Here is a 27,835-nt window from a genome sequence, read left to right as displayed (position 1 = left end):
GACACCCCAGAATCGACTTGCCATCCAGAACGTTAGTAGCAGAATGGTCGTAAGGACTGACCAAGCACATTGTACTGTACTAAGCACTTGGGAAATGCAGCAAGAGCTAGTCTTTCCCCACAGTGGGCTTATACTCTAATGGGGAGAGGCAGAAGATTCTGGGCATGGGGCATTATTTGGGGAAGGCTGGTTGGATGGGATAGGAGGAGGAATTTGAAGCGGGGGAGGACTGAATCCTGGTGGATTTGGGGGTGGTTGGGAATTTTTAGCCCAAGGAATTGAGATCAGACCCAGGTCCAACCAAGAGGGTAGGTCTGGAAGGAGCCGGTTAGGAAGGCAGAGAGCCTTCAAGTCCGACAGTGGTGAGGAATCTCGAGGCGGAAGGAAGTGGGCCGTCATTGGTGGGTATGGAGGAGGGAGGACCCGTGTTCTGAGAGATGCTTCAGGACGATACCAGGGCAGACATATGGGCGGGGAATGTGACCGTTTATTGTTGTGTTGTATTCTCCCAAGCGCTTAGCACAATGCTCTGCACATAATAAGCACCCAGTAAATACGATCGAATGAATGAGTGTCGACTGGAGCCGGGGGGCGAGCCTGGAGTCAAGGAAACCAGCAAGGAGGCCGCTGGGAAGTCCAATTGCGTCGAGCACTTGCGGTGGCCCTGTGGTTAGGGGGGAAGGAGGGGGATCCGGTTGGCATTGGCATTGGGTGTGGAAGCTTCTGTTGTCACAGCGAGGGCCGCAAACACTTGGATTTGTATCTGGGCCCTGCTGACTGGCTGCTGCCCATCCTCTCCTCCGCTCTCCACCCCAGTAAGCAGACTGGTCACTTATTCCCTCGCCGCTGCTATGTCTCCCCATCTGCCACCACAGTGGGGACTCCCGAAATAGAGTGGCTGGATGTGCCCGGGCGCCACCGCCGATGTCTCCCGCTTTATCAGAGAGTCTGTTTCTGGGGGACCTGGGCTGGCCTGTGGGCAGATGCTCAATGAAGGCCAACGAGCAAGCATTTTGTCGGGGGTTGGGTGTCACCGGTGGTGTGGGAGGAAGTCTTGCAGCCAAAATCAGCTGGGCACAGGGGTGTGTGTGGTCAGGATATGTCGGTTTATTGTTATATTGTATTCTTCGAAGTGCTTAGTACAGTGTTCTGCACAAAGTAAGTGCTCAATAAGCACGATTGACTGGCCGACTGCTGAGTCTCTGGCCTTTGTTTTGGCAGAGTCAGAGCGAGCGTGGCTGGGTATCCAGGACCACTCCAGGAACAGGGAGGCTGGCACGGCAACTCCTCCCTGACTCCCGTTCTGAGTGAGCGCGGTGCCTGGCAAATAGTAAGCGCTTAACAAATATCATCGTCTTCATCATTTATTGACCACTTACTATGTGCAGAGCCCTTACTAAGCGCTTGGGAGAGTACAGTGCAGCAATAAACAGACACATTCCCTGACTACAACGAGCTTACGGTCTATGTCGGCCGCTCTTGTGCTTGCAGAATGAAGACCTGCGGAATCTGTCGCTCTCCGGGCACGTTGGCTTTGATAGTCTTCCCGACCAGCTGGTCAACAAGTCCACCTCCCAAGGTTTCTGCTTCAACATCCTCTGTGTCGGTGAGTGAGACTTCCAGCGGCAGGCCGTGAGCAAGGGGACTGTTGTTAGAGGGTGGATCTCTCTTTTGGCATCCCTCTTTGCCCCCCTGGATTTTGTGGGTCTTGGTCTCTCTCTGTCTCTCCCCCCTGCTGGGGTCCTTGCATCCTGATTTTATTCTGGCTGCCTGCGGGAGACAGGAAGGAAATATGGGAAGGAAGAATTGAGGTCCCAAAAGCCTGCCCAGATTGCTCATTGCCTTGAATGGAGCTCACAAGTAAATTCCAGAGCATTTGCGCAATTCCATGGCTCTCCAGGAAAAGCAGGCAGGAGGAAGAAGGGAGGGGAAGGGGAAGACTGTCTTATCTCACTTGACCTCTGGCACCTTAGCCCCGGCCCCTTGCTGCTGCTGCTGCTGCTGCTGATGCTGCTGCAGTCCCATTTTCCCTCTACTAGGAGAACCTGGATACCCTTGCAATCGCAGCCCGGCCCGTTGCCAAGTTACCCTAGAGAGGAAGCTGGGTGGCTTCATACATTGGCCTGCTTCTGGCTGTATGCCACTCTGTCCCGTGACTCCCTTCTCTCCTCCTCCTGTGGATCCCAGCCCTGGTGTGGCCAGACCACGCTTCCAAGCGCAGTATTAAGCGCTTGGGAGAATGCAATATAACAAACAGACACATTTCCTGCCCACCATGAGCTAACAGTCTAGAGGGTGAGGTCCCCCCCAGCCTCTGGCCTGGATTTCCCCCAACCCAGGACTCCTCTTCTTTTGCCCCCCTCACCCCATTCCGTGTTCTGTTGCCGATCAGTGATAATAGTAATTACTGTGGTGTTAAGCGCTTACTACGTGCCAGGTACTCTCCTAAGTCCTGGTGTGGATACAAGTAAATCGGGTTGGACGGAGCCCCTGTCCCACGTGGGGCTCACGGTCTTAATCCCCATTTTGCAGATGAGGTAACTGAGGCACAGAGAAGTGAAGTGACTTTCCCAAGATCACAGAGCAGCTATGTGGCAGAGCCAGGATTAGAACCCAGGTCTTCTGACTCCCAGGCCCGTGTTCTACCCACTAGGCCACGCTGCACAGTGACTGGGACGCTGCCACCTATGCATTGACCTCTGCTAGTCTTAGAGCAAAGGCTGCTTGGATTTGACAGCGCAGTCCTGCCTTCCCCTTCCCCTCCTCAAGAAGGAGGCTGCAATCAGTCAATCAGTGGTATTTATTTAGAGCTTACTGGTTGTAGTGCGCTTTACTGAGCACTTGGTAGAGTGTAAATAAAAGTAATAATAATAATGGCATTTGTTAAGCACTTACTGTGTGCCAGGAACTGTTCAAAGCACTGGGGTGGATACAAGGTAGTCAGGTTGGACACAGTCCATGATCGCAGTCTTAATCCCCATTTTACAGATGAGGTAACTGAGGCGAAGTGAAGTGACTTGCCTGAAGTCACACAGCCAACAGGTGGTGGAACCGAGATTAGAACCCACGTCTCTGACTCCCTAGGCCATGCTGCTTCCCCTACAAATGCCATGGTCCTTCAGATTCAATGGGCAGGGAAGGGCCCAGTGGAAGCAGCCCAGAACTGGAAGCCACAGGACTTGGGTTCTAGTCTCGGCTCAGCCACTTGCCTGCTGTGTGATCTTGGGCAAGTCGCTTAACCTCTCCGCTCCTCAGTTTCTTCGTCAGAAAATGGGAATAATTCCTGTTCTCCTTCTTAGACAGTGAGCCCAGGGAGGGACAGGGACACGGAGGGAGTCCGATCTGATTGTATCTATCCCAGTGCTTATTACAGCTCCTGGCACATTGTAAGCACTAAGTAAATACCATCAATGTTACTTTTAAGGGGCCAAATGGTGGCCTTTGTAAGGGACCGGGCTGTAGCCCTGGTTCTAGTTGCCCCGGCCCAAAACTGCCCGCGGTGGTTCAGGCAAACAGGCAGCCGAGGGCGGGTGGACGAGGGCCGAGCCCTGACACCTCTCTGTCCCCGTTCAGGGGAGACTGGCATCGGCAAGTCGACGCTGATGGACACCCTGTTCAACACCAAGTTCGAGAGCGAACCGGCCACGCACAACGAGCCCGGGGTGCGATTGAAAGCCCGGAGTTATGAGCTCCAGGAAAGCAACGTGCGCCTGAAGCTGACCATCGTGGACACAGTGGGCTTCGGAGACCAGATCAACAAAGATGACAGGTGAGCCTGGGTTCTCGGGACGGGACTGGAGCCGTGTCTTCCGTGTCTTTCTCTGCTGCCTCTCTACCCCCCCTTCACCTCTCCTCAGCTAAGCCCCCTTTTCCCCCCTTTCCCTCTGCTCCTCTCCCTTCCCCTCCCCTCAGCACTGTGCTCCTCCGCTCAATTGTATATATTTTTATTACCCTATTTATTTTGTTAATGAGATGTACATCACCTTGATTCTATTTATTGCTATTGTTTTAATGAGATGTACATCCCCTTGATTCTATTTATCGCTACTCTTTTTGTCTGTCTGTCTCCCCCGATTAGACTCTAAGCCCGTCAGTGGGCAGGGACTGTCTCTATCTGTTGCCGATTTGTACATTCCAAGCGCTTAGTACAGTGCTGTGCACATAGTAAGTGCTCAATAAATACTATTGAATGAATGGTGCCGGCTGGTAGCAGGGGGTGCCACACTGGACCCATAAGAGCCCATCCCAAGAGGCTGTTGGTCAGGAAACGTGGCTCATTCGGAGGATTACATAGTAGACTGAAAGCAACTTGAAGGCCGGAGCCATGTCTTCCTTACTCGAATCCAACCTGGCATCTATTATAGGACCCTGGGTCCTCAGTAAGTGCTACTGAATGAATCCTTTTAGATCCCTCCTTCCAGAGTTTCCAGTTCACTGGTGAGGCTGGATTTTCAAGATCTCTTCCCCGAGGAGGATTCTTTAATATTGTTAAGGATTATTGTTATTTACTTATATTAATGCCCGTCTCTCCCTTTAGGCTGTAAACTTGTTGTGGGCAGGGAATTGTGTCTACCAACTCTGTGTATTCTGCTCTCTTAATAATAATTATGGTATTTATTAAGCGCTTACTATGTGCAGAGCACTGTTCTAAGTGCTGGGGGAGATACAGGGTAATCAGATTGTCCCTCGTGGGGCTCACATTTTTTTTTTTTAATAAGGTGCTCTGCACACAGTATGCACTCAATAAGTGCCATTAATGATGGTGCTAGTAACTATGGTGTTTATCAAGCATCTACTATGTGCCAAGAACTGTGGTAGCTCCAACACAGTCAGATCAGACACAGTCCCCATCCCATATAGGGCTCACAGTCTAAAGGGAGGGAGAACAGGTTTTTAATCCCCATTTTACAGCTGAGAGAACTGAGGCACAGAAAAGTTAAGTGATTTGGTTAAGAGCACACGGCGGGCAAGTGACTGAGCCCTGGTTAGAACCCAGGTTTCCCAATTCCCAGTTCTGTGCTCTTGCCACTTGAGAAGCAGCGTGGCTCAGTGGAAAGAGCCTGGGCTTTGGAGTCAGAGGTCATGAGTTTGAATCCCCGCTCTGCCACTTGTCAGCTGTGTGACTGTGGGCAAGTCACTTCACTTCTCTGGGCCTCAGTTACCTCATCTGTAAAATGAGGATTAAGACTGTGAGCCCCACGCGGGACAACCTGATTCCCCTGTGTCTACCCCAGCGCTTAGAACAGTGCTCTGCACATAGTAAGCGCTTAACAAATACCAATATTATTATTATTATTCTTCTCCTTCAGCACCTCTCCCTGCCCACCGCGCCCAGCACCCACTTCAGAGTAGTGCTCTGGACTGGGCCTTTGGCCTGACGAGGATCGGTGGGCTTAATGGAAAGAGCAAGGGCTTGGCAGTCAGAGGATGTGGGTTCTAATCCCGGCTCTGCCACTTATCTGCTGTGTGACCTTGGGCAAGTCACTTAACTTCTCTGTGCCTCAGTCACTTCATCTGTAAAATGGGGATTGACTGTGAGCCCCACGTGGGACAACCTGATTACTTTGTATCTATCCCAAAGCTTAAAACAGTGCTTGGCACATAGTAAGCGTTTAACAAATGCCATCGTTATTATTATTATTACCTCGGGACTACCCCACCCAGCAGGACCACTCCCCAGGACTCCAGCTTGAAGCCTCTTCAGAAAACCTCTGACTCATTTGGGTCACATCATGTAAGGTTTCCAAGGAGACGCAGGCGGAGAGCGTGATGCTAGCCTAGAGACCAAATGTTTCTCTTCGGTTTATTTATTTTTACTCTTACATCTCTTGACAGCCGTTGCTTAACTTCCTCCCCTGCATCTTATGGCTCAAGTGACAGAGCCCTTGAGGCAGAATCTGAAATAATAATCCATAGATCGGCTTCTAAAATTCGGCAGGGGACGGAGGCTGTATCATAGGTTGAGATGTGATTGGTTGAAAAGGGACTTTTCCCTTCCGGTCCTGAGGCATAGCTGATTTGGGGGCTGAGGGGTGCAAACTTTTCCATTTGGGAGAGGGAGGCGGAAGAGGAGCAGGAATTGAGGGGGTGGGGAGGACTGGAAGGGGATGGGCATCAATCAATAGAATTTATTGGGTGCTTCATTCATTCAGTCATATTTATTGAATGCTTACTGTGTGCAGAGCACTCTGCTAAGCACTTGGAAAGTACTATTCAGCGATAGAGACATTCTGGCCCACGCTGGGCTTACAGTCTAGAAGGGGAGAGACAGACGTCAAAACAAGTAAAGAGGCATCAATATAAATAAATAGAATTCAGATATGTTATTATATATACACAAGTGTTGTGGGGAGCGGGGATAGAGCAAAGGGAGCGAGTAGGGGTGATGGGGAGCTGAAGGAAAAGGGGGCTTTGTTCTTGTGTGCCAAGCAGCACGGCCTAGTGGAAAGAGCTCGAGCCTGGGAGTCAGAGGAACTGGGTTCTAATCCTGGCTCCACCACCTGTCTGTTGTGTGACTTGTCTGTGGACTGCTCTCTGCCTCGGTCATCTCATCTGTAAAACGGGGACTAAAGCCGGGAGCCTCATGTGGGACATGGACTGTGTCCAACCCGATTAGCTTGTATCTGTGCGGCGCCTGGATCATAGAGAAGCAGTGTGGCTCAGTGGAAAGAGCATGGGCTTGGGAGTCGGAGGTCATGGGTTCGAATCCCGGCTCTGCCACTTGTCAGCTGTGTGACTGTGGGCAAGTCACTTAACTTTGTGCCTCAGTTACCTCATCTGTAAAATGGGGATTAATAATAATGTTAGTATTTGTTAAGCGCTTACTATGTGCAGAGCACTGTTCTAAGCGCTGGGATAGATACAGGGTAATCAGTGTGTCCCACGTGAGGCTCACAGTCTTAGTCCCCATTTTACAGATGAGGTAACTGAGGCCCAGAGAAGTTAGGTGACTTGCCCACAGTCACACAGCTGACAAGCAGCGGAGCCGGTATCGGAACCCATGACCTCTGACTGCCAAGCCCATGCTCTTTCCACTGAGCCAAGACTGTGAGCCTCATGAGGGACAACTTGATTACCCTGTATCTACCCCAGTGCTTAGAGCAGTGCTCTGCACATAGTAAGCGCTTAACAAATACCAACATTATTATTAGTAGTAGTAGTAGTAGTAAGTGCTTAACAAATGCCATTATGAAAAATAAAAAGCAGGTGGAAGAGGACAGTACAATAGAGTTGGTAGGGATGATTCCTGCCTACAAAGAGCTTTTAGTCTACTGGGGGAGAAAGACAATCAAATAAATTACAGGTAGGGGAAGCTATCGAGGATAAGGATATCTACATAAGTACTTTCTCACATCTCGAAGTGCTTAAGGAATACAGACCCAAGTGCATAGATGATGTGGAAGCAGCATGGCCTAGTGGAAACAGCCCCGGTCTGGAAATGAGGACATGGGTTCAAATCCTGCCCCCACCAATTGTCTGATGTATGGCCTTGAGCAAATCACTTCACTTCTCTGTGCCTCAGGTATCGCATCGGTAAAACAGTGCTCCAGCGCTCAGAACAGTGCTTGGTACATAGTAAGCACTTAAAAAATACCATTATTATCATTATTATTAAAATGGGGATTGAAACTGTGAACCCCACTTGGGACAGAGACTGTGTCCAACACAATTTGTTTGCATCCACCCGAACACTTAGTACAGTACTTGGCACATAGTAAACGCTTAACGAATACCACAATGATGATGGTTATAATTATTATTATTATTATTATTCATAGTTCCTGTCCCACATAGGGGCCACAGTTTAGGTAGACTCTGGGCAAAAGAAGTTCTAAGGGATGGAGAGGGACAGTTTTATGCAGATTTGCCTGTCTACATTAGTGGCTGGGCCCGTGAGCCTGAGGGAGCCCCCGGGGAATGGGGAGGCCTTGATTTCGATGGATCCTGGCTGCCCGACGTGGGGGCCGGCCCGAAACCCAGCTGAAGCGTCTCCTTCCCTGCCCTCTCGCCCCGCCCGCCCCAGCTACAAACCCATAGTGGAATACATCGACACCCAGTTCGAAGCCTTCCTGCAGGAGGAGCTGAAGATCAAGCGTTCCCTGTTCAATTACCACGACACCAGGGTCCACGCCTGCCTCTACTTCATCGCGCCCACGGGCCACTCGCTCAAGTCCCTGGACCTGGTCACCATGAAGAAGCTCGACAGCAAGGTACTGAACGCTCCGGCCCAGACTAGGTCCACAGAGGGGGTTAAGTAAGGCGGCGTCAGTCTTTCTGCAATAATCCAGACCGGTCTTCTGCTACCGGTGGTGTTTCTGCAGCAGGCACCCGCCTTGACTCTGTGTCTCTGCCGTGGCTGCGGGGAGGGGATGTGAGAAGGTGCAGTGCAGGAGGGTGAAATTTCAAGATTTCCGCTTTCAAGGAGTCTGATGAGGGCAACGGGTTGGCTGGTCTCCATCCAGGTCCGAGCTGTTGCCTGGCACTTTTCTTGGTCTCCTGAGTCACCGTTCCAGTCAGAGGATCAAAGCAGGACTCGGGGTGGTTCAGGGAGGAGCAGCGCGGCTTAGTGGAAAGAGCCCGGGGCTTGGGAGTCAGAGGTCATGGGTTCTAATCCCGGCTCTGCCACTTGTCAGCTGTGTGACTGTGGGCAAGTCACTTCACTTCTCTGGGCCTCAGTTACCTCCTTTGTAAAATGGGGATTAAGACTGTGAGCCTCACGTGGGACAACCTGATTACCCTGTAAATCTACCCCAGCGCTTAGAACAGTGCTCTGCACATAGTAAGTGCTTAACAAATCCCAACATTATTATTCAGTGTGAGCTCGGGGTGGGCAGGGAACATATCTAGTAACTCTGCGTTGCCATACTCTCCCAAGCGCCTAGTACAGCGCTTTGCAAACAGTAAGCGCTCAATAAATACGACTGATTGATTCAGCAGGCTCTAGCCTGGCCCCTGAGATCGGATCCTGTGGTGTTCTGTCCGGAAGCGATTCCCTTTGTCCCAAACTGAGCTGTTCCAGAACCTTTCTCCCCCCGGGTTATTCCCGCGGTCCTGTCGACAACACAAGCACCAGGCTTCACGCCCTGCTCGCGAACCGTGTTTTTCGCCGGGAAAATTTCTCGGAGGTCAAAGGGCGGGTGGGGAAGGGGCCCGGACAGAGTCGCTCCCCCCAGATCCTGATCCTTGGACAGCCGACGTGGTCACTTCTTTGGCCGGAGGTTAATGTCTCCCTGGAACCTAAGACACTAGTGATGGACTGTGGTGTCCTCCAGTGGTGTAAAGGAGTTAATACAGTGCTCTAAGAAACCTCTCGTCTGCCCCAGAATTCCAGGTCACCCGGGTTATTCCCTCTCTCTTTCTCTTTCCCTCATCCCCATGACCACCACCCCCAGCTCAGACCGAACCCCCGCCCAAATCCCCGCCCTCCAAATAGACTCGGCTTCAGCATGGCTTACTGAAGAAGAAGAATAATGTTGGTATCTGTTAAGCGCTTCCTATGTGCAGAGCACTGCTCCAAGCGCTGGGGGAGATACAGGGTTATCAGGTTGTCCCACGTGAGGCTCACGGTCTTCATCCCCATTTTACAGATGAGGTCACTGAGGCACAGAGAAGTGAAGTGACTTGCCCACAGTCACCCCAGCTGACAAGTGGCAGAGCTGAGATTTGAACCCATGACCTCTGACTCCCAAGCCCGGGCTCTTTCCACTGAGCCACGCTGCTTCACAGCACGGGCCTGGGACTCAGAGGACCTGGACCTGGCTCCGCCACATCAGCGTGGCTCAGTGGAAAGAGCTCGGGCTGGGAGTCAGAGGTCATGGGTTCTAATACCGGTTCCGCCGCTTGCCAGCTGTGTGACCAAGGGCAAGTCACTTCACTTCTCTGTGCCTCATTTACCTCATCTGGAAAATGGGGATTAAAACTGTGAGCCCCACATGGGACAACCTGATCACCTTGTATCCTCCCCAGCGCTTAGAACAATGCTTTGCACATAGTAAGCACTTAACAAGTACCACCATTGTTGTTATTATTACTATTATTCTCTGCCTCAATTACCTCATCTTCAAAATGGGGATTAAAAGTGTGAACCCCATGTGGGGCAGGGGCTGTGTCCAACCTGATAAGCTTGTACCTACCCCAGTGCTTACTACAGCGCCAGGCACATAATAAGACCTTAACTTGTGCCATTTAAAAAAAACCCAAAAAACCAGAAAATCCTCTCAGCCCACCTCACAACTGGGCTTGCACTGGGCAAAGAAGCCAGAACCTGATGGGGTCTCAATGTCCCATATCCTGCTGCATTTGAAATTAGTGATGGCATTAATTAAGCACTTTTTGGGTGGTGTAGATATGAGCAGTTCAGACACAGTCACTGTCCCACAAAGGGCACACAATCTTAAGAAGTAGGATGAATAGGTCTCTTTTACTCATTTTACAGATGAAGAAACTGAGCACTGAGACACAGTTTTAGAACCCAGCTCTTCTGTCCAGGCTGTCGTTCAGAGCCTCTAGCGTATGCTGCCATTTCCTCTCCAAACTGTCCTGAGTGTGCAGAGGCATATCTTAATCGGTTGAATTTATTGAACTCTTACTGTGTGAAGAGCAGTGAATGAAGTGTTTGGGAGAATAAAATATAACGAGTTGGTAAACACATTCCCTGCCCAAAACAAGATTAGTTTAGAAGGAGCTTACCTCTTGTTACACTTGGGTGTCGGCGTGAAGTCAAACCAAGTGATTGGGTTTGCCCTAGGCGGATGTGGACTTCTGACCAGGTGATATGTTCTTTTGTGTGCTTTCTGATTGGCTGGGAGGGTCACACCTGTCTGGTCTAGTCCCAGTTCCCCTTGGAAATGTAGGATAACTTGTTCCCAGATAAACGGTTTACCCTCTCCTTGCCCTGGATCTTCCCCTCTGCCCTGCCCTCTGAGGCACAGTTTGGGGAGGGCATTGTTTGGTTGGGGGAGGAGGGTCAGAAGAGGTAGGTCACAGTTGTGGAGGGGGGCATGGTGTGAGGAGGAGGGCATTGTAAGGCAGGGCACATTGTGGGGAGGAGGGCATAAAAGGGCAGGGCACGGTGGGAGGAAGGGGGCATATTGGGGCAGGCCACGATTGCGGGAGGGGTGAGCACGTGGAGCAGGGCCCGGTGTGGGGAGAAGGGCATGGAGAGGCAGATCACAGTGGGTGGAGGAGGGCACGGTAAGGCAAGGCTTGGTTTGGGGAGGGGCGCTTGGAGAGAGAGGGCACAGTGGGGCAGGCCATGCTTGTGGGAGGAGGGCATTTGGAGCAGGGCACAGTGTGAGGAGGAGCGCATGGTGAGGTAGGCTCTGATGGTGGGAGGAGAAGCACGGTGCGGGAGTCCCGGGTTGAGCCAGGCTGGTCGGATTTGCAGGTGAACATCATCCCCATCATCGCCAAGGCGGACACCATCGCCAAGAACGAGCTGCACAGGTTTAAGAGCAAGATCATGAGCGAGCTCGTGAGCAACGGCGTGCAGATCTACCAGTTCCCCACGGACGAGGAGACCGTGGCCGAGATCAACGCCACCATGAGTGTAAGTCCCCGTGGGGCAGACGCCCGGAAGACGGTCCTGTCCCCCAGGGCTTAACCCCTGCCACTGGGCAGAGGGCACGGGTGTCATCACCCATCTTTTGGTCAGTCTGTCGCCCTGTCCCTCCTATGCCTCTTGTCTTCCTCACCTCCTCAGTCCCTCTCTCTGGCACCAAAGGTCCACGTGGGACAGGGACTGCGTCCAATCTGATTAGCTTGTATCCACCCCAGCGCTTAGTATGGTTCCTGGCACACAGGAAGAACTTAAATAGCATAATTATTATTATAATTATTATTATTATTATTGGAATCGAGGGACAGATCCAGGTATTGAGGGGACAGGGCCGGAGCTGGAGATTGGGGGGGTCTCAAAAAAAAAAAAAAAAGCAAAACCCAGAAGTGGTCCTTCTCTCCAACAGGTCCACCTTCCGTTCGCCGTGGTTGGCAGCACCGAGGAGGTGAAGATCGGCAACAAGATGGCCAAGGCCAGGCAATACCCGTGGGGCGTGGTACAGGGTGCGTGCCGGGGCAGATGGGGTGGTCTTGGCAGAAATGGTGGCCTGGCCCTGAGGCTGGGAGGGTCAAGAAAACACACTGCCCATCCCTGCTCCCTGGGTGGCAGCGGCCTGGTCTGGGGGCCTCGCCGACCAACCTCTGAAAGGGAGGAAATTGGGTCAGGGGAGGGGACGGTGATTGAGAGGGGAGGAAGGAGGAGGGACGTGAAGCCTGAGGAGGCCGGTGTTCTCCACGCTGGGAGGGCAGGGCAGCCAGCTGGCAGGAAGTGATGGGGGCGGCGCGTTTTGCCTCCTCTCTGACTTCCCGAGCCCTGTACCTCTCTCCCAGGGGGCAAGGGACCGCTCTGGGATTTACAGTCCAGTTAGGAGTGATTGAGGCACTAGGAGGGAGGAGGACTGGATCTGCCTGCTGATCTTCCCTACCCTGGCCCCAGTCCAGCCTCATTCTAACCTCTGGGCACGGGAGGGTCCACGGCTCTGAGAGAGAGAGCCACAGACACACCAGCAACCTCACGCTGTCTTGCAGTGGAAAACGAGAACCACTGTGACTTCGTGAAGCTGCGGGAGATGCTGATCCGGGTGAACATGGAGGACCTGCGTGAGCAGACGCACACCCAGCACTACGAACTCTACCGACGCTGCAAGCTCGACGAGATGGGCTTCAAGGACACCGACCCAGACAGCGAGCCCTTCAGGTACCGGCCGGCGGGGACCGGCGGCGGCGGAGGGGACGCTGCGGGATGCGGGGGGAGGACGGGAGGAACGGCCAGGGCCGAGATTCGGGAGCTGTAGTCTTCGTTGGCTTCGGGATTGGGTGGGTCAGCGGTGACTGTTGAGTTATGGGGGCGGTGGTTGTGTAGGCGGTCTGCTGTATCAGGGAGATGCTGATCTCTGGTCACCCCAGAGAGTAGAGCCCGGGCCTGGGAGTCATGAGTTCAAATCCCGGATCCACCACCTCTCTTCTGCGTGACTTTGGGTAAGTCACTTCACTTACAGAAGCAGCGTGGCTCAGTGGAAAGAGCCTGGGCTTCGGAGTCAGAGGTCCTGGGTTCGACTCCCGGCTCTGCCACTGGTCAGCTGTGTGATTGTGGGCAAGTCGCTTCACTTCTCTGTGCCTCACTTACCTCATCTGTAAAATGGGGATTAACTGTGAGCCTCACATGGGACAACCTGATTACTCTGTATCTACCCCAGCGCTTAGAACAGTGCTCTGCACATAGTAAGCACTTAACAAATACCAACATTATTATTATTATTCTCTGAGTCTCGTCTGTAAAATGGGGATTGAATAATAATAATAATACTAATGGTATTGGTTAAGTGCTTACTATGCCAAGAACTGTTCTAAGCGCTGGGGTGGATACAGAGTACTCAGGTTGTCCCACATGGGGCTCACAGTCTTAATTCCCATTTTACAGATGAGGTGACTGAGGTACAGAGGAGTTAAGTGGCTTCCTCAAGGCCACACAGCAGACAAGTGGCAGAGCTGGGATGAGAATCCAAGTCCTCTGACTCCCAAGCCTGTGCCCTTTCTACTATGCCATGCTCCTGTCCCATTTGGGACAGGGACTGGGTCCAACCCGATTTGCATGAAGCAGAGTGGCATAGAGGATAGTCTGAGGTCGGGGGGGGGTGGTTTGATTTCTTTCTAACATTCCCCACCGCAGACTCAGCCCCTCCCATACCCTCTCCCCATCCTCAATGTCCCATTACAAAGGCTGCGGTATCCGTCAGTGTCAGGAGCAGAATTTCCCGAATTCCTCGAGGAGGAGGAAGCTAGATCGTGTGTGTGCACGCAAATGCACACACCGATTTCCTGACGCCCGTTCTGCAAATCGTCTTGGTTTCCCACTTGTGTTTTCCCTTCCGGTCCATTGCACTTTGTGCTCCATAAATCTGAGTCCAGTTAGGAAGGAGACAGGAGCCGGCCGTTGGAATTTCCCGGCAGCGACGGCTCGGTGGGAGAATTGTGATTTGGTCCCTGAGAAGGCATCGGGTAGGAACGGCAGCATCCTGTGCTCCCCGTGGCTGGGGCCTATCTGTCCCTCTCTTTCTTCCTGCTCCTCTCTCCTTGATTTCTGAGGCTCCACCCTCCTCCTCAGGCTGGGCTTGCAGAATGGTGCTTCTGGGCAGGCCTGAGTCTTGTACGTACACCTGTGTGCGTGTACGCGCACACATGCGCACCCCCCACACGTACACCCACCCCCCGGCATGGGCCCAGAAGAGTAGCAGGGATGGGATGGGGACTGAGGCTGCTGGAGAGGACCCAAAACCCCCAGAGTTTAGAATGAGGCTGGACTGATCCAGGGACGATCCCACGGCTGGTCCCAAGCTATGGACGTGGCTGGGAACGGGCATGGCTGGGAACAGGCGAGGCCGGGCTCATTTTGTCATTGCAAAATGACATTGGCATCTTCGCCATTCCCAGAGGTGATGGGAGGAGTAGACTTTGGACTGTTCTCTGGGACAGGAGGGAGGATTTTGAGCTCTGTTAAAAGCAAGTCCTCCCCTCTACTTAAACCATTCCCAGGTATCCCTGCCTCTCCCTTCCCAGGGACCTCCTGTACCTCTCTTCCCTCCCCAAGCTGTCCTGGCAGCGGATAATCCCAGCCCTCCTCCCCCTCCTCCAACTCTCCAACCCTTCCTTACCCCCTTACCACTGTAACACCACCACCATCTCCTCCTCCCTGCTCCTCCCTGCTCCTTCCTGCTCCTCCCTGCTCCTCCCTGCTCCCCCTCCTGCTCTCTGCTCTTGCTCTCTGCTCCTGCTCTAGCTCCTGCTCCAGCCTTCCCATGACCAAGTCTTCCCAGCCCTCTCAGCCAGTCCCTACCTGGAGGCTATCTCTGAGCCAATCAGAGTGCTTGGCAGGGACCAAGAAGGAGACCACCTTGGCTTTGAATATATAATATACAAAGGTCATGCTATTAGACTAGTGCTCGGCGCATAGTAAGCACTTAATAAATACCACCGTTATCATTATAATCAGTGTCAGGAGCAGAATTTCCTGAATTCCTGGAGGTGGAGGAGGAAGCTAGATTGTGTGGGTGTGGGTGCGTGCGCACACACATCAATTTCCTGACACCCACTCCACAAATCATCCTGCTTTCCAACTTGTGTTTTCACTTCCGGTCCATTGCACATTGCGCTCCATAAATCTGAGGCCAGTTGGGAAGGAGACAGGAGCCGGCCGTTGGAATTTCCCGGCAGCGACGGCTCGGTGGGAGCCACGGTTCCTCCGTGTAAACTCCTGAGCTCCTCCTACCGTAGGAGGAAGAGAAGAGGCAGGGCTGGCCCTCTGCAGTCACCCACAGGGCCTCCAGTCATTCATTCGATAATATTTATTGAGCGCTTACTATGTGCAGAGCACTGTACTAAGCGCTTGGAATGTACAAATCGGTAACAGAGAGAGACGGTCCCTGCCCTTTGACGGGCTTACGGTCTAATCGGGGGAGACAGACAAGAACAATGGCAGTAAATAGAATCGAGGGGAAGAGCATCTCATTAAAACAATAGCAAATAAAGAGAATCAGACCTGGGCCTGGCTCTGTCTACCCCGATTCCCTCCAAGTCCTGAACCCTGGTTCATCCCCCGTGGCCCTGTCACAGAAAGAGGGGTCAGCCCAAGCCGTGAGGCCGAGGGCTAACGGGGCCACCCCTGTCTCTGCCCACCCAGCCTGCAGGAGACGTATGAAGCCAAGAGGAACGAATTCCTGGGCGAGCTCCAGAAGACCGAGGAGGAGATGAGGCAGATGTTCGTCATGAGGGTGAAGGAGAAAGAGGCTGAGCTGAAGGAGGCTGAAAAAGACGTGAGTGACAGACATTGTTGGTTCCTCGTTCGTTCATTCACTAGTATTTATTGAGCGCTTACTATGTGCAGAGCACTGTAGTAAGCGCTTAGAATGTACAAATCGGTAACCGATACAGTCCCTGCCCTTTGACGGGCGCACAGTCTAATCGGGGGAGACGGACAGACAAGAACAATAGCAATAAATAGAATCTAGGGGATGAACATCTCCTTAAAACAATAGCAAATAAATAGAATCGAGGCGATGTACATTTCATTAACAAAATAAATAGGGTAATGAAAACAAAATAAATAAGGTAATGAAAATATATACAGTTGAGCAGACGAGTACAGTGCTGAGGGGATGGGAAGGGAGAGGGGGAGGAGCAGAGGGAAATGGGAAAAAAGAGAATAGGGACCAAGGGGAGGAGGAGAAAAAGGGGAAACCTGCTTTCAGGAACCCCACATTTCCTCATCTGGCCAGGGGAGGGGTTTATACCCTAAATCCAGTGGTGCCCACCAAGCTGTGGTCACCCTGGAGACTGAATGAGTCCTGGGGTGGCAGGCTGGCTGGGGGGATGAGCCCCGTGAGGGACAGGGACTTTATCCAACCTTATATCTACCTCAGTGCTTAATACAGTGCCTGGCAAATCGAAAAAAAAAAAAATTCTTGGTGATTTAGTCACAATTTTGACTCCAACTAAAACCACTCAGCCCAGTGATTACCCCCAAGTTGTCTTTTTAAACCCCCAATATCCCCCATCCTCCAGAGGGTCCACCCACCGGAGAGCAAGGGGTCGGGATCTAGTCTCTTATCGGATAAGCGGTGTGGCTTAGTGGGCAAGAGCAGGGGCTTAGGAGTCAGAGGACGTGGGTTCTAATCCTTGTCTACTGTATGGCCTTGGGCAAGACACTTAACTTCTCTGAGCCGTAGTTACCTCATCTCTAAAATGGGGATGAAGACTGAGCCCCAAGTGGGACAACCTGATTACCTTGTATCTACCCCAGCGCTTACAACAGTGCTCGGCACATAGTAAAAGCTTAACAAATGCCATCATTATTATTATAATTATCTGGTCGAGGGTCCGCGTGGCCAATGGCAGTAATGAGACCACCCTCTCCCCTCACGCTCTCTCTTCCAGCTGCACGAAAAGTTTGACCTGCTGAAGCGGACCCACCAGGAGGAGAAGCGGAAAGTGGAGGACAAGAAGAAGGAGCTGGAGGATGAGGTGAACAACTTTCAGAAGAAGAAAGCAGCGGCTCAGCTCCTCCAGTCCCAGGGCCAGCAGGCCGGGGCCCAGCCCACCAAGAAGGACAAGGAGAAGAAAAAGTAAGCAGGGGCTCACCCCTCCCCAGCCCGGCAGCCTCTGCCGGCTCTCCCTGTGCCCGTCTCCTGGTGCCAGGCCCCTTTCAGACGGAGCCCCTCGGAGTCAGCAGGTGGCACGGGTAGGACCCGGCTCGCCCCCGGGGCACGGGACTGAGCCCTGGAGGTTTTTAAGGGCACCAGGGTACACAAGAGATTAATTTATAGAACGGGGCCGAGATCTGGGGCGAATGTTGAGGTTTTCGGCACTGGCCCCGGAGGGTCTCTGACCGGTCGGACTCTTTTTTTTTTTTTTTTTTTTTAATAAAATAAAGCAAGTGCCTCTCATCCGCTTCTCTACCTGGAAGACGGTCCCTCTCTCCGGGTAGCCGGCATCCTGGCCACGGCGAGGGCCACCGTGAGCCAGACCAAGCGGCCGGGAGGGGGGTATCTTGGACTCGGGGAGAAAGCGGTACCTAAGGGCCACAGGCCTTTCCTCTGTTGGCATGCTGCTTGGCCCTGGGCAGGGAAGTTGGGCCGCTGCCCCGGACCCTTGCGTCTCCCGCATCCCGGGCTTCTGCCTGGTCGGCCGGCCGGCCTCCCCTCAGACCCCAGCCCGGGCGGGAGGCCCACACTCCTTCCCGCTCAGCGCCTTGAGCCGGGATCGTGGCTGCAAGAGGAAGTTTGCCCCTGGGACCACCTTCTGGGGGAGGCTGGCTCCTCTGGGGAAATCCCGGCTCGAGCGGCTGAATCAGCCCCAGTGAGCCAGCGTCGTCCACCTCCTCCTCTCTGCCCGGGGCTTGGACCTCCTCAAGGTGGTGTGAGGGGAAGCAGCTGCAGACTGAGCTCTTTCCTGAGCAAAAACAAGAAAGGAGAGATTTCTCCTCCACCCCTCTTCCCCAGCAGTTGCTGGGATTCACTGACCCAGCTCTGCCCACTAAGAGGAAGAGGAATGGAGCTGGGCTCAGTAAGCAGCCTTTCACGGTCTGGTCCCCTGTGGCCAGGGCATAGGCTCCATCAGAGCCCCCCAGGGCAGGCGGGGGGCACGGGGCAGCAGTGGCACGGTCCCTTGCGTGGTCTTGGTGTAATACTTAACTTTGAATTTTCAAGTTCCGAGCTGCAGGAGAGCAGGGTGTGTGTGTGTTGGAGACAGAATTACGGGCCTGCAGGGGGCAGAGAGAGAGAGGGAGAGAAAGAACGAATGAATGTGCGCACGCGCGTGTGTGTTGACCAAACCAAGCCCATACTCTGCACTGTACATGGCAGCAGAGCTCTTGATATTGCTCCTTTTTAACCCCTGCTGACCGGATATGTTGGCACTTGGACTCCTGGTGAGACCGGCCCAGCTGGGTGCCCGCTACGGGGCCCAGGGAAGGGGGCACCAGTCCGGCTGGCCTCTGCCGCAGGCTGGCCTCACGGAGCGTGGGCCCTGGCAGCGTTAGTGCATCTGTGTCACACCAGGCATTTCTGGCTGGAGAGGTTGACTCGAGGGAAGCCGGGGGAGGAGGCCGTCTGGCGGGGACAGCTGTCTGGAGCGAGGAGGAGCGCACAGACAGGAGTGAGGGGCATGAATGAATCCGATTTGGTGATGGGGATTCAGAATCCCAGCCCGTGCCCAGCTGCCAGGTACACCAGGAACCGTGCTCACCTACGTCTCGCCCGTGGTTCAGGGCCCAGAGCTCTGCCCACCCTGGCTGGGAAAACCCCGCCATCACGCTAACAGAACTGGCACCGCACACAAAAAGAGCCCAGTGACAACAAGCTCCAGACCTCGCAGTCGGCTCCCTCCTTGGCTCCAGGCACAAGGCACGGCCCCTTCCGCTCCCAGACTCCATTCGTGCCCCCACCCGCTCCATCGAGGGGCTTCCTCCCCTCCCGCCCATGGGGACGCTGCCGGAGCCGTTGCCGCCCAGGCCGCCGGGGCTGGGGCCGGCGGGCCTGTTCCGGGCCAGGTGTGACGGCGATGGTTTCTAACTGTTTTGTTTTGTTTTTAACTTGCAGTGCAAGCTTCACATAAACCCTGGCCAGGCGCAGAGGGCCCGCATTCACCTGCTTGTGCAGCAATATCTCTGCAGCCATCTGTGTCCACCAATAACCATTAACGCATTTCACTGGAGGCGGGGGAGGGGGTGGAAGGGAAGGGGACGGGCTCGCGGGTGCCCCAGCGGCACCTGGATTCCATTTCGGCCAAGCCTGAGATTTGCCACGGTAGACCGCCCCTGCATCGGCTCTGCTGGGAGGGCCGGGGGCTTGCCGCTGGGGCTGCCTGCCACCTTGGACTCTGTCCGTGCCACCTCCCCAGCTTGTCTCTGGTCTCCCCCTCCCCACCCCCCTTCCCACCCCTGTGCAGCCTCATGGCCCCGCTCCCCAAACCAAGGCTTCGGCCGACCCTCCCCCCTCCGCCCTCTGCCCGGCATCTTGGGTTCCTGCTTGCGCGAAGCCCTCCTCGCCCACGGAAGGCAAGCTTGGTCCAAGACAGGGAGCCTGTGCGGGGACAGGGAGGCAGCTAGAATGAACACTTCTCTGACCATATTGTCACGTCTGGACCTTGGCTCACTGCCAAGGGCAGGGACGTCCCTTCCTCTCCCCCCAATTTGAGCTCATGACAGGACAGGAGAGGGCAGGTGGACGCTACCTCCCTCTCCTGCTGCCCTTTCCCGGCTGTAGAGAATCCCAACGGGCAGAAGATGGAAGCGAGAGGGCCTTATTTATCCTCCGTCTCGGGCTCAGCCCCCAGGAGGGACTCGTGAACCCACCTCGTGCTGAGCCCGCTTCTGGACGGAACCTCTCCCTTTCTGACCCCCGCCTGGGTTTCTCTGCCTGCCCCGAGGCTCTTCCAACTCCCTCAACCCAACCACCTTCCCAAGCTTGGCCACCCGATCCTTTCCTCAAGGAATGTCAGTCAATTGTATTTATTGAGCACTTACTGTGTGCAGAGCACTGGACTAAGTGCTTGGGTGAATACAATCAGAACAATAAACACATTCCCTGCCCACAACAACTTTATAATCTAGACTTTGCATTGGTCCCAGCCACCCACCCTGCAGTCAGCACAGTCCCCCACCACTGTGCTTCCCAATCCGCCCTCCTTTAGGTGCAGGGATTAGATGGGGAAGAGGGTGGAGCCTGGGGGAGACCGAAGCTGCAGGGGCAGTTAAGATGGCCACTCCAGGAAGCCTGTGAAAAGTCCCAGGGAACCAGGAAGGGGTGGCAATGCCAGGAGAAGGCACCCACCTCCAAGCAGCTGGCAGCCCAACTTGGGTAATAATTGTGGTATTTAAGCACTTACTATGTGCCAGGCACTGTATTAAGTGCTGGGGTGAATACAAGCAAATCATGTTGGACACAGTCCCTGTCCCATGGGGGGGCTTAAGGTCTCAATCCCCATTGTATAGATGAGGTAACTGAGGCCCAGAGAAGTGAAGTGAGTTGTCCAAGGCCCCACAGCAGACAGGTGGTGGAGCTGGGATTAGAACCCGGGACCTTTTGACTCCCAGGCCCGTGCTCTGTCCACTACACCATGCTGCTTCAAGAAAACCCAACTGCACCCAGAGGATTCTCAGGCCTCCGTTAAACGCACTTCCCAGCCAAGGGCTCCATCCAACCCCAGTCGGAGCTGGGGGCTTGGGGTGCGCGCGCGCGCGCTTGCGAGTGTGTGTTTGTGCTTGCGACTGTATGCGTACACACTTGTGAGCCCGTGTGTGAGGGTGCGCTTGGGTAAGTTCCGGCTGCTGTCTGGGTTTCTCTGGCCTCTCTCCTGCCTAATAACCAATCTAGCTATGCCAGCTCACCATGCGGTAGCCACGCCAACTGACCGTGCCGTTGTTCCCCGCGTCCCCGAGGGCTCTCTGGGGTCGGCGCCCTCACCCCCGGAGGGTCGGTCACCCTGGAGACCCTGGGAGTGACCCACAGCTCAGAGGGAAACGTTGCGCTTCTAACTTCCTCTGTGGGACGCCCTACCCGGCCCCCGGTTCGCTCGTTCCCGCCGTTCTTTTTTCTCTTCTCTTTTCTGTCTCTGTCTGTGCCTCTTTCCACAGTAGTCCTTGGCTCTGCACGGAGTAAACGGTGTGTCTCCCCTCCACTCTAGTTTGGGATGTGCTTTCTCCCACATGTAAGTACGGTGGGAACGGCCTTTCTGATTTGTCTGCCCTGTGAAGGTTGTAGGGGGTTGTGTGCAGGCCCCTCCCTGGGGGAGACAACAGGCCGAAAACCCTCCCTGGCACCTGTGGGCACCCAGAAAGGGGTTCATCCCACCAGCCTCCATGCCAGCCGGTCTCCCTCTCCGCCCCCCCGCAGCGACGAGGGCTTCCAAACCAGGTTGACGTACCAGTGCCCCCAGATGCCACGTGCCTCTCGGTGGATTTTCCTTGTAGCCTGGGCCCCACTGCCTCCGCCTTGTCCCGCCAACTTAAAAACCTCCCACATCCACGAGGGGCGGGGGGTTGCGACCTGCCTGACCACCCACCCCAAATCACGCCGTCTGTCCATCCCACCCCCTGCCGTTGTCCAGTGTTTCAAGTTGTCTCGTTCTCCTGGTCTGAGGGTGCGGGACGTGTGTGCCTGCGTGCGTGTGTGTGTGTGTGTGTGTGTGTGTGTGTGTACGTACGCGTGTGCGTTGCTCATCTGGTGGATCTGGAACCTCAGGGCCGAGGCCACGATCGACATGAAGGGGATGATGATTGTATTTTTTTTTTTTAAATGAACTGAAAATAAAGCTGTGAGCAGCAGTAGGATTAATGTGTTTTATACGTATTTTTTAAATATGCTCATTGCCTTAAACCTTAGCTGTTAGCCGTGGTCGCCGGTCCGCGGAAAGACACTTAATTTGTGTAACCTCATCGACGCGGTATCGTTCTTCGTGTTTGCGACTGCCTGTTAGACACGTCACGTGTGAGAGTGGAGGAAATATGTCAAGGCCTGTGTTCCACCTCCCCCGCAGCCCCGCGTCAAGTCTTGCCTGCCCCGACGTTGGAATCGGGACACGGTGCGGCGGCGGGGGAGGGCCAAGGGGGTAACTGTGTGTTTCTCAACGGTGCCAACGTGTAAAGAGGGGAAATATAATTTTACCCAAAGCCTTGTGTTCCGTGTGTGCTGTGTGGCTTCCGTGCTCATCGTGCTGGTTGCTTCCTCGTCTCTTCGTGCTGATGCTGGAAAAGGGGGTTGGGTTCTCCCTGCTTTCTTGCCTCGTCAAACTGTATCGGTACAAACCGTATTGGTATTGGTACGCGTTGGTGGGGTGGCTCCCCCAGATCTTCTCCAAAAAGCCGGCCTTCGCAGCACCCCGCCCCACTCTGCTTTCCCCGGCTCCCCAGGTGTGCCCCCCACCCCCAAACCTCACCCGCCCCTTCTCTCTGCCTCCCCCCGCCCCCCACTTCCCCACCCCCGCTGGGCCTGCCCGCTCAACGCTCCTGCCTGGCATGACAAAGCTCCTGACCAGGAGTTTCTCTCTCCCTCAACCTGAAAAAAAGAAGCCGGGGTGTTTTTTTGTTTTTCCCTTTTTTGGTGTCTTTTTCCCAAACCCAAATTGAACCTGAATTTCTCTCTCTTCTCTTCTGTAGCTTCTTCTTTCCGTAATCCTCCCGTGGGCCAGCCCTTCTCTCTCCTAGCGGACAGTAGCACCTAGAGGAGCAGCAGCAGTTGTAAATAGACCCGTTGGGGGAGCCTGCCCTCCCAGCCCTCACTGGCTCCTTCCCCTTTAGACCGTGGGCCAGAGGGCCTCTCTGCTCGCCATCGCCGCCCCACCCCCGGCAGCAATCTGAGGGAGCAGAGCGCGGGACGGGGGGACACCGTGGCCGGTGACCGGTAAACAAGACTCGCCCGGACCGTGGACCGCAAGGGCCACCAGGAGGAGCGGCCGTAGCCCACAAACCGGAGCCACTCGATACCCCTCTAGGCCCCGGCCCGCGAGCAGCTTCGACGGCAGCCCGCTCGGGCCACCGAACCAGCCCAGAAAACCGGTTCCGTTTCCCGCTGGCTCTCGGTCACTCTCTCGGGTCGCGCTGCATGGACCGAGTTGCCGTCCCGCTCTCGGTGCGGAGGGCCGCGTCGAGAGAATGTCTGCTTTACCTCGCTTCTACTCTCCTGCCTCTCCGGGGGTGTCCAGGAGGGGCTGGAGTAGGGGCCATGGCTGGCAAGGTCTGGCACGTCTGCCCTGGGGTTCCCAGGCACCGGGATGCCAGTGGTTTGCGAAGAAGAGGAGGAGAACGAGTTGCTCCGGTCGGGGGCGGCACCTGACTTGAGAGCCGGGCCTCACCCCTACCTCGTGGGTTTGGAACGATCGCCTGGCTGGGTTTGGGCTGTTCACAGGCTGGGAGATATCCCAGCCTGGATCGTCGCACCCATCTTTATGTAGAGGCATCATGGAAGGTTTCCAGGGAAGGACTTGGAGTTCTTTCTGTGTGCCGTGACTTAACAGGACAGCCTGTCCAGCCCAGGACTCTGTCTCCAATTGGAGAACCAGATGCTAAGAGGAACTAGGTCTCTATCGCGTTTAGAGATGGATCAGCCAACACCCCTAACCCCCCTCTGCTCTTGACCCACCCCCCGCCTTCCACCACGGACCCACTGTCCTGGGGTTCTTCCCGGGTACTTCTGGACCCTTTGCTGATGCTTCTGGCTTCAATGTTTTGATAGTGAAGTTTGGATTATTGGTGGGAACGGATTCCACTATGGTCATCTCTGCTAGATGGAAAGGGCTCTAGGGTTGTTTCTCTGCTCTATTTCCAAGTGTCCAGTTGCAACAGACTCAATTTCTGCCAGTCTCCATCTCTCGTGCCCTTGGGAGAAAGAGCAAGGGCCTCGCTGTTGAGAGCAGTCCCAAGCCGGCCCTGGTTCCCCTTTCTAGAGCACAGCAGGGACATTCCCACCCATCCAAGGGTCCGGCTGGGACAGGGTCTGGGGGGCCTAGGGACCTAAGCTCCCAGGGCAGAACCAGATTGGACTCTGAATCTTCATTCGCCCCCTTAAATCCCTATTCCAGCCTGCTCTGCCCACCAGTGGGTGTCATTCAGGCCCTCTGCTCCTCCTCCTTCCCTCCCCTTCCTCCCTCCCCGCCTTCCCTCCACCCACGGGCTCAACCTCCGCCCTCCCCCGTCCCCGACCAGCCTCTGGGTAAACCTCATTTATTTTAGGATCTGCTTCACTTTCTGAAAAAGCAAATTTGTCTCAGTTGAGTAGCTTGACCAGTACTACCCTTCTGTCCTTACTGGGGGTAGCTGGTATTGACTGCTTTAATTCGTGCTGGGCAGGGTTGGGGTGGGGGGTGGGATCTTCCTCCCCTCACCACCCTTTCCTCAGCTGGAGTTTATTCATCCAGTCGTATTTATTGAGTGCTTACTGTGTGCAGAGCCCTGTACTAAGCACTTGGAAAGTACAATTCAGCAACAGAGACAATCCCTGCCCAACAACAGGCTCACAGTCTAGAAGTGGGGAGACAGACATCAAAACAAATAGTTGGACTTCCTATAGAGTTATGAGAAGAATCAATCAATAGTATTTATTGAGTGCTTACCAAGTGCCAAGCACTGTACTGAGCACTTGGGAGAGTTCAAGAAATGAATGATACTTGGGAAAATGGAAAAAGCTCTTCCCTTTCCACCAGAACAGGCCCCTGTGGGTAGGAAGGGTGAGGATGCCATCATCAGGTCCTAAGTGTCTGGAGAAGGAAGGTTTGGTCTTCTCTGCAGAAAAAGCCTAGATGTTCCACCTGCACCAGCTAAGGTTAGGCTTCGCTGCTGTCTGCGTGGGACGTGGACAAGGTTTCGGACAAGGCCACAGAGACCAGCCTGCTGTCCAGGTGGAATGGGGAAAGGGACACGGACAAGACCACGGAGACCAGCTTGCCATCCAGGTGGAAGGGCAGAATCATGGACCACGGAGAACAGCCTGCCATCCAGGTGAGACGGGGTCAGTGTCACGGAAAAGACCAGGAGGGCCAGCCTGCTGTCCAGGAGGGACGAGGATGGTCATCGGATAGTGGGGACACCAGGATTTTCCCCTTCCCATTTGGAGCCGGACAGAGACAGTGTCGGTGGGGCACCGTAGAGCAGCCAAACACTTAGAATAGTGCTTGGCACAAAGTAAGTACTTAACAAATACCATAATTATTATTTTCAACTCGCCACGGCAGGTTTTGAACCACCTGTTCCTTGTACGTCTTCATGGGGGCAGGCTGCCAGGGTGGGAACAACAGGTTAGGTGAGGCTGCAAGCAGCACCAGCCACCCTCTTCAGATCATCGACGACCATGCTGATGCCTGTTGCTACCGCCGTCCTACTCATTCTCTACTATCAGGGGCTGCCACGAAGCCTGGGAAATGCCTGGCGTCGGCTTGATTCTTTTGTGAGAACTGTGACGTGTGAAATGCTCTGCCTCGCCACACCTTTCTGCAAGAATCAGCCGCCAGGCCCCGTCCTTTGGGACACTAAGACGGTGGATTTGGGGGAGTTGTCCACCAGCAAATTCCTTCCCCAGAGGCGGATTTCCAAGGTCAGGCTCTTCAACGCAGCTATGCGAGGAAGACTGAGAGCCCCCACCCATGGAGGAATCAGGGGCCGATGGGCGCTGGACCTCGGGAAAGATGGGAGTGGGATGACGGCAGCCCCAATCCACTTCTCTGTCAATTTTATTTTCCCGTCTGATCTGTTCCCTGGTCTGTTCCCTGCCCAGTACGAATACAGTCCTGGATGCCTTTATGTCATGTATTTTCATTTTAAGCCCCAGTCTCCCCCCACTTCTGCTCTCGCCCCAGAGTTTCGGAGCTTAAAACCGGCGCTTGTGTTTCCAGGTACCTGGGAGGGGAACGCTCTGGTGGCCAGGGAGAGGGCCAGGAGTGCCCTCGGAGAAACGCTTTGGGCCCTGCAGATTTCTGCAACACGTCCGGCGGGACATCACTAGGTTACAACGTGTTACTGTGAGCCCCATGCGGGACAGGGACGATCTCCGACCTAATTAACCTGTAGCTACTCCAGCGCTTAGAACAGTGTTTGACACAGTAAGCGCTTAACGACTGCCATCAGTACCTGCGGAGTTCACGGGGCTATTTCTGGAATGGCTAAGCAGATAATCGGTGGCACCTTCTTCTAGGGGGTCTGTTCTGGGGGCTTTGGATGGGGCCCAAGAGTGCATCCCTGAGAGGGTCCCACAGGGAAATGCCATTCCTTCGTTAGCCAATTCTGGCTGAGGTTTGGAATGGGCTGGGCAGGTATTCGCCGGACCCGTGGCCCGGAATAGACGCCCCAGAACTGAATGTTCTTCTCTTTGAAAGCTACTTCCTGCTCTGATGAGGCTGCAGGGAGTGGAACTTGGGCCCTGTTTTCAGAAACAGGAAGCAGGTGTCTCCCTTGCTGACCTGACCTTGTGTGGGAAGGGTGAGAGGGGAGCTATTTTTAACTCCCTCTCAATCCAGCATGCTCTCTCTTTCCAATTAGGTCTCCAATCCTGGCGTCCTCCCCGGCCTTCCAGCCTCCTCCCCCTGGCTCCTTCCCTCCTGCCCTCTTCTCAGTCACCTCTGGGGGTAACACAAGCCCCATCTCTAGGGACCAGACAGCCCAGGGCACACGGCCCGGGTCACTGAATGGAAAAACTGAAATCCAAGTCATCTGGCACAGGACTGCATTGCAGGGGGCCAAGTAAGAACCCAGAACTAAGTCAATCGTATTTACTGAGCAGTCTTGTGTGCAGAGCACCGTACTAAGCACTTGGGAGAGTATAGTATAAAAACGCATTCCCTTGCCCACAATGAGTTTACAGTCTAGAGGGGAAAAGAGACATTAGAATAAGTCACAGATATGTACATGCATTCCCTTGCCCACAATGAGTTTAGAGTCTAGAGGGGAAAAGACATTAGAATAAGTCACAGATATGTACATAAGTGCTGTGGGGCTGAATAAAAGGAGCAAGTCAGGATGATGCAGAAGGGAAATGAAGAAAAGGAAGAGGGCTTAGTCAGGGAAGGCCTCTTGGAGGAGAAGTGCCTTCGATAAGACTTTGAAGGTAAGGAGAGTAATTGTCGGATATGAAGAGGAAGGGCCTGAGGGAGAGCACCCAGGAGACTAAACCAAAGGCCTGCCTGGTTAGCTAGACTGTAAGCTCCTTGAGGGCAGGGATTGTGTCTGCCTAACTCTGCTATAGTCTCCCAAGCGCTTAGTACAGTGCCCTGCACACAACAAGCGCTCAATAAACATTGATTGGTATCAGGAAGTCATCACCAGAGAAGATGTCATGATCAATTAGGGTATTGGACACCCACTGTGCTACGTGCAGGGGGGGAAAATGTAAATCAGTTGAGTCTCAGTGGTCCTTTCAAAGAGTGAAAGCTCACTGAATGGGATGAGGAAATTACATTTGGAGCAACAGGTCAGGGGTGGACAAGAAGTGAGGTGGCCAGGGAGTTACTTCAAGAGTACCTTGCAAGGGATGCCAACGCTAGCTCCTTTGGGGGCTCCCAGGTCCAAAAAGGGGTAGTGCCCTCCCTCCCCACTTGCTCCCGCTGGGGAGGAACCCAGTGCACCCCATGCACTCCCTGCACAGGTACGAGGCGGGCAGAAACTGTCCTGGCACCATTTAGAACCTTAGTATGATTAAATTCGGATGAAGTAGCCCCTTCCTGGAGCAGCACGGTGTAGTGGACAGAGCACAGGCCTGGGAGTCAGAAGGTCGAGGGTTCTAATCCCCACTCCACCCCTTGT

The 27,835-nt window shown here is 54.2% G+C and overlaps 1 protein-coding gene and 1 long non-coding RNA gene across 6 annotated transcripts in view; both read left to right on the top strand.

Annotated features, from left to right (window-relative positions):
* The window catches only part of SEPTIN11 (septin 11), a 63,285-nt gene extending 40,490 nt beyond the window's left edge, over positions 1 to 22,795 (top strand). Inside the window, exons 2-11 of one of the 5 annotated variants that reach the window (XM_029073658.2) lie at positions 1,492 to 1,606; positions 3,574 to 3,769; positions 8,024 to 8,210; positions 11,387 to 11,548; positions 11,964 to 12,060; positions 12,586 to 12,754; positions 15,734 to 15,866; positions 16,987 to 17,174; positions 21,188 to 21,258; positions 22,706 to 22,795. In XM_029073658.2, coding sequence (XP_028929491.1) covers positions 1,492 to 1,606; positions 3,574 to 3,769; positions 8,024 to 8,210; positions 11,387 to 11,548; positions 11,964 to 12,060; positions 12,586 to 12,754; positions 15,734 to 15,866; positions 16,987 to 17,174; positions 21,188 to 21,209 — 1,269 coding nt within the window. In that variant the 3' untranslated portion in view covers positions 21,210 to 21,258; positions 22,706 to 22,795. Of the gene's footprint in view, positions 1 to 1,491; positions 1,607 to 3,573; positions 3,770 to 8,023; positions 8,211 to 11,386; positions 11,549 to 11,963; positions 12,061 to 12,585; positions 12,755 to 15,733; positions 15,867 to 16,986; positions 17,175 to 19,148; positions 20,485 to 21,184; positions 22,228 to 22,705 lie in introns of those variants that run through there. The other 4 variants (XM_029073656.2, XM_029073660.2, XM_029073657.2 and 1 more) reach the window with 4 other exon arrangements.
* A 1,730-nt stretch (positions 22,796 to 24,525) lies between these two features.
* LOC114814667 lies at positions 24,526 to 25,840 on the top strand. The gene is made up of 2 exons (XR_003762455.1): positions 24,526 to 25,042; positions 25,276 to 25,840. It is a non-coding gene; the product is annotated as an uncharacterized LOC114814667 (long non-coding RNA).
* Positions 25,841 to 27,835: the final 1,995 nt, after the last annotated feature.

This window comes from Ornithorhynchus anatinus, chromosome 10, assembly GCF_004115215.2.
Source record: "Ornithorhynchus anatinus isolate Pmale09 chromosome 10, mOrnAna1.pri.v4, whole genome shotgun sequence".
In the NCBI taxonomy this organism is placed as follows: Eukaryota; Metazoa; Chordata; class Mammalia; order Monotremata; family Ornithorhynchidae; genus Ornithorhynchus; species Ornithorhynchus anatinus.
This window is presented reverse-complemented; position numbering and strand designations above follow the sequence as displayed.